This window comes from Geospiza fortis, unplaced genomic scaffold, assembly GCF_000277835.1.
Source record: "Geospiza fortis unplaced genomic scaffold, GeoFor_1.0 scaffold10, whole genome shotgun sequence".
Lineage (NCBI taxonomy): Eukaryota > Metazoa > Chordata > Aves > Passeriformes > Thraupidae > Geospiza > Geospiza fortis.
In genome coordinates, this window is record NW_005054326.1 from 3,460,795 (window position 1) to 3,467,429 (window position 6,635).

The following is a 6,635-nucleotide window of genomic DNA, read 5'->3' on the forward strand; positions in this document are numbered from 1 at the left end:
TGAGAAGTTCAGCAACAAGACATAAACAATCGGTTATCTGCTGCTGTGGAATACAACAGGTCCATCTGGATTGGCAGTGGCCAATCCAGGACTGAATTCTCTCCAACAGAGTCGGAGAGAGCTCCTTTGTTTTCATCCTTTACTTTTCTGTTCGTAGGTTAGGTAGCAGGTTCTGGAAACTCTTCTTTTCTTTTCTTTTTAGTATAGTTTAAATAGATGTATATATCATAAAATAATAAATCAAGCCTTCTGATCATGGAGTCAGATCTACGTCTCTTCCTTCACCCCAAGAACCCTTGTGACCACCGTCACACTCAACCACAGCTGCTTAGCCACACTGACAGAGAGAATGTCTGACTTTTGCTTTTCCTCAGAGTGCAAAGAGCTTTAAACACCACAGCTTTAAACCACAGAGCTCTGAAAAACAAAAACAGGATGTCTGCCTCTAAAGCTGCTGCTGTGTATATTTTTTCTGAGACTGTGCTATCAGGGACCAGAGGTTGGTGTAATCTTTCAGTGCAGTCTATTGGCCAAATTCTCTTTCCTGATGGAAGGTTGAACTCTGGTGTGAATGACAGAAAATGTTGTCATGGCCAAGGGTTCATGTCATCACAATAAAAATAGAACCAGCTGGAGACGAAAAAAAATTAAAATACTAAGTCTTAAAGTTATTGGGTTCTCCTTTACTCCAGCAAAACTCCAGTGGTTCACTGATGGAGTCCGCTTCTGACTGTTCATCAGAGAATTTGAAATATTAGGTGAGTAATTATGTCAGGCAGTGAGGCAGTCCAAACATTTCTTGCTAAAAATAGAAGTACTCATCAACTGACTGAAATTAATATATTTATTTAATCCATCAGAATTGATTAATCTCCAACACCATCATTTTTATTCCGATTTGGACACCTCAGAAGCAGCCATTATAAATCAAGAGAGCTCTACTCAGGTCAGCAGCACATGGGATTTTTGGCCCCTGAGGAAATGGGCCAAAGATACTCAGCAAGAACTTCAGGCAGCCACAGAGTTGTAATCTGAATATGATGCTTTTGTCCCCTGGCTCAGGAGTTGTTCACATTTGTGCAGAGATCACCAGAAACAAACATCATCCCAGCTGTCTAAGGGATCCAAAGCAGCTGTGTTCCTACAGAAAGGTCTCTCAGGCTCCATTTTCCAGCTTGCTGCCTGATTTCACTGGCAGCTTCTACCAGGGCAGCTCAGCCTCTCCAGGCTTGCATGGACCACTCACACATCACAATTCCACTGGTGGATGCATCCACCACTGACACCTGGGCAGTGCTGCAACACATTGAACTGGTTTGCTTTCAGTCAAATACCACCTTAACAATATCAGCAGTTTTCAAGCAGCCTGGTGCTTGCCTGGCAAAACCCACCTGAGTTACTGTGATGTGAATCTGCCACACATGTGCACATTGATTGACAGAGCCTTGTCTAAGGCAGTGAAGCTCAAGGGTAAGAAATCTGCTTTCCTGGGATATCATTTGCCTTTCCCACACACTGGAGGGAATTTGCAAGAGCATGTGGCCTGAAGCAAAGCTTATGTCACCAGGGAGCATCTCTGCTGTCGTCCATGCAGCAGAGCAGACTTGATGAACATCAATGATGTTCACATTACAGAAAACAACCCTCAAAACATTACAGTTGTAGACCTGGCACCATGTTTAACAATCAACACAGGAAGCTGAAAAACGACCAGTTACAGACTTTGAAATAAAGGTTTACTGCAGGATTGATTTTTTAGTTTAAAATACTTGCTGAAGGCAAACAAAACTTTAGCTTTTGGCAGCCCCTCAAAGTCAAGCTCGAGTTCACAAAGTGCCTCACGTGAAACTGTCATCATTGTGGGATCCTGGCATGAACTGATATGTGAAAGCCAAGTTTTCACTTATTTTGCAAGTTGGGAAGGCTCACTGTGTGTTCATATATACATGCACACCCACACGCTCCCTTTTGGCTGAGTTTTACTCCTGGAAGTGTTTTTGTTTTACCATTGACTGCTTTTGTGACTCTAGGATGAAGATGTGTTGGCCTAATTGAGTGAAAAGCAGAAGCCATGCTGTTTTGCAAAGCTCACACACCAAAGCAAGGGCAGCTCACACCAAGACTTACCTGCTTACACTTCTGCCAAAAGACAAGATAAATAATTACACTGAGTATATCTAATATTGATGTGCATGTCAGGAAAATACACTGTTAATATCTTACTGTTTGCATTGAAATTGGGAGTTTAAACCTGGATCCATAAATACAACATGTTCTGTGCTTCTCTCAGTTCACAGTTTAAAGAAGGAGACGCTACACATTTCTGCTCAAGAATCAGCTTGATTCTAAAATGAATGCATCCTACTAGGTAAAAATGCAGACATAAAAAATGAGATGATCAGTGATAGAGATGAAAACTGCTATTCTCAATTTAGAAGCAGAAAACTAGATGAAACTATGTTTTGGCTTTGTTCTCACATGGCAGCTTTACATCTATAATTTCTGGCCTTATGTTTTCTATACATTTGAAGTTTCTCACTAGCATTTAGAAGCTACAATTTATACATATGTTTTTTATTGTGGGACTTAGAATGTAAAAGTCCTTCATTTAGCAATTTCAGTTGCAAGATCATTCTGTTTCTATGCACCTGACATCCAGATCAAGAGGAATTAATGATTTTGTATATATGACTTTAAACTGTTTAGCATGGTACTTAAAATCTCTCCATATTTTAATTTCTTTTCTGAATTTGTGCGCTTGATTTTCTTTCTGCGACTCCTTATTTTCCCCACAAGGGAGAAATGCATTTAAAAAACCAACAGGAGCTAAAAATGCAGGTAGAGTTTGCAGTACAAAACATAAGTCACAATATCATCATTTTTCATGCACTATACAGTAGAAATAAGATTAGATCTGAGTGTGCTGAATAAAAAGAAGAAAAAAGACCAATTTGATAGAACAATTTAGAATTCTCTGTTTTGGAAGCAAGGCCAATATGACATGTTGGGGAAATACCAGGAAGGACCAGGCTATCCCATCTGAAAGCACAGCACAGTTACTACAGATGTAGCAGACACATCTGTATGAGTTCCACAGACAGAAAGTAAACATAGGATGTGAAAGAAACCCTCTTAAAGGCAATCACACCATAGAATGGAATCACATTGCTTTCAAATTCATCCTGAGCACCCCTGTGGATATTTTTCCCTATCTGAAGGCAAGCAACAATTCTTTTTCTTTTTTTTTTAACCTCAGATAAAGTATTTTTCCAGTGACCAGCCCAGATGTTCTCCTGCAAGAGTGATTTCAGGTGAGTTTTTCACCAACATTACCATAACATCCAAACATCAGCCAGACCGTCATGAGCTTGCTAACTCAGGAGCATCCTCACCAGCATTACTTGTATCAGTTTCTGATGGAAGATAAAACATTGCTATGGCACCTGGATGTTCTGGTCCATCCAGGCTTTCCTCTGTGTTTTAATGCTCTGGTTTGCATTTGAAATTTACTCCAGAATCCCCAAAACAGGATATATATATTAGAGGACAAAGGCATGAAGGTTACTCAAGATCCTGATAAAACACAATATAAAGCTCTCCTGCATGATTATTTTATTTCCAGAAATATTTGCTAAGCCAAGAAAAAGCAACAACTCAACAATTGCAGTGAAGTCCCTGATGGGGATTTTCTGTCCTGGACAATAACTTCACTTTCATATTTATGGAACATCATTTCCTTAAAAGCGTGCCTGCTTTATAAAAATATTACATGAGGTATCCTTCCTATTTTCAGGCTGTATCTATAAATGACTATTTCATTTAGGTGTCCAATCAATTCATATTAGGACTGCTTTAGAGCTTAACCTGATGGGGCAGTCTACAAGGATAAAGCTGTCTGTAAAGCTCACAGCCCTCAGGAACTGTGTCAGCTGCCTTAAAAAGTGGGAAAACAAAGACACCAAGCTGCAAGCCACCCACCACAGAGCAGTGCTGCTTTTCCAAGCATCTGGCTACTTCCAGCAAACTTTCGGCTAAACTAGGAAATGTTCACATTTAGTTCAACAAGATCAAACCCACAATCGCTTCAAGCGCAGCCAACCAGCCAAAGCACAACTCTTACTCAGTGACAGGTGTCCCTCATTGTTAATGAGCATTTAAGGGATCAGGAAAAGAGCTGCTGCTCACTCACTGTGCCACGTCGGATGCCGCTGGCAGCGGGGACTCCTCGGGTACCAGGTCAATGTCGTCAGTGAAGCTGCTGGCCCGTGACATGTCTGGGGTGTGCCCTTCCTGGCGTCTTCTCACTGCACAAAGGATGCAAAGAGATCATCATACATTATCTACAATCTACAAGGTCTTGCCATGGCACACACATAGTTCAAACACAAGGAAACTCTTTCAGGAAAGGTTTGTCTTCTTGAGGGTTTTCTCCTGTGAACAGAAATTCATCACCTCTGCAATACTGATGTGGGCAGGACAATACAAACTACCAGATTTCCATTTCCTCACTCAACACCATTTGATATGTATGCTTTAATACCTTCAAAACTATTATTTCAACTGCTATCATCATACAAACAGAATGCTTGAAACCCAAGTGCTCTCTGGTCACTATAACCACCAGTGTTCCAAATTTCTCCCATGAAACAGGAAGCCTCAGGTGGCTGGATGCAGTTGGCTCTGCAGGATAACCATGATGGATACAAACTGAGCTGCAGTTTAGCTATGTTCCAAGTGTTACAAAGGTACAAATTTCATTACAGATTTGGAAAACATATAATGGCCAACAAATGAAGGAGTTCACTAAAGACACTACAAAAATCAGAGAAGTGCAGTTAGCCCTGTAAGTGGTAAAATCCAATGTTTTCTAAAGATTTCCATCCAATATAGGGCTGACTTCACCATATATGTGTGGTGTACATGTACCTTTCTAAGTTCAGATACATCAATATTCAAAAACTATTTCTGCTGCAAGTTCTCTTCATTATCTTTTCCTACATTAACTTGGTTCAAAAGCTATAAAGTGTATCTAGCTTAAGTTGCTCTGATCTAAAAGCAATTTCATTCATGATTTCTGGTGATCTAACAGCTTCTAAGGAAGCTACCTATAAATTTGAGTTCTGATCATCCTTGAAAGCACAGCACATGAGCTGACAGAGTTTAACTTGGAAAATGGATAGGATGACATATGAAAATTCAAGGGAGGATAAAAAAGTCTGGATGAATCACTAATATTAAGCATCATAACAAGTAAAAACTAAATAGTGTCACTGGCATATGCTGTGATAACAGCCCACATGAGAGCAATAAGAAACCTCGCCTCCTAGAAAATTAAATTGTTGAAATCTCCAGTTAATTCCAGAACAACACTTTAGCTGGATTTCATTCAAGTTCAAGGTAAATACTAAAAAGCCCACAACACCAGAGCTACTGGAAGAGCCATAACTCAAGTGACAAGGAATGAAAATTGGCCTAATTAAGTCCATGGAAAAGAATTATCAAGTAGTGTGGCTAAACACTGACAAAGGACATAAAATGACAAAGCTATTTTATTTACCTCTGCTGCATTTAATCACAAATAAACTGTGTGCTTCCAGGGGAAACCCAAATCTTCCTGGCACTGGGAGCATGAACTTCTGTGCTCTCCCAGCACTACTGAAACACTTTGGCTGTTCTAGAGGAGCTTTATTTTGTGAGACCTGCCAGTTCTGCATTTGTTCTGATAGACATTTTCCCTGTGAGAGAACTACGTGGCCTCCTACTTTGCCAGACAAAGTCTTGAAACACACAGATCCTATATTTGAAGTATGGCTTTGGGAAGCATCAGTCTCTGAACATGGCACATGATCTCATGTGCAAAATTCAACTGGGGGAGCTTTGGCTTCAGCTACAGTAAGGTTTTCCTCATAGGAACTTAGCAAAACTTGGGATTGGGCCAAGGCAGAGCTAAATCACTGTGCCCATATAAGGCACATCAGATGAACAGGAAAACTCTGCATTGCTATCAATTCCTACTCCACAGTGAGCTGCTGAAAGGGTCAGAGCAGGGCCTGCTTAACTCATGGCAGTTTGCCTCCTTCATAGCACTGCATAGATACTAAAGTTACTGCAATGCATCTGCCATGAGAAATCACAGGATTATATTTTAGTCCTGTCGTTTTAGGGGTTTGGTCTGTTATTACTTAATCAAATTCCTCTCTGGCTCATCATGCCACTGTTTGCAATCTGCATCCAGGCACTTCTAAAGAGCCCAGAAAACCTTAATTGTTCACATTTGGCTTGCTAGCACCTTTTCTGAGAAGTTTTCCCTACTGCAATGTGCTCCACAGCATGTTGGTTCTGAGCAAGGCTGCATGAGAGCAGGAGCCAGATTCCAAACCTTTGCATCCCCACCACTCCCATGTGCTGTGCTGAGCAGCTCTGCTGTTCCTGCAGGTGCACCTGGAGCCTGCCCCTGACCAGGGACCTTCTGCTGGGATGTGGGGAACCTCATCCTGGGATTCAACAACCTCTGCTTGGTTACCCACACAAGCAGGACAAGCTTCTGTTGTGCCTTTACATAAGGGAAAAGCACACAAATTTTCCCTTTGGTGAGCACTGCTGTGATTATCTGCGGCAGTCTCGTTCCCCAGGGA

General features: G+C 41.1%; 1 protein-coding gene across 1 annotated transcript in view; it reads right to left on the reverse strand.

Annotated features, from left to right (window-relative positions):
* Positions 1-6,635, reverse strand: part of LOC102038559 (potassium voltage-gated channel subfamily KQT member 1-like) — a 410,492-nt gene that overhangs the window by 334,325 nt on the left and 69,532 nt on the right. Inside the window, exon 11 of the mRNA XM_005421085.2 lies at positions 4,190-4,304. Within this exon, the coding sequence (XP_005421142.1) occupies positions 4,190-4,304 (115 nt within the window). The remainder of the gene's footprint in view (positions 1-4,189; positions 4,305-6,635) is intronic.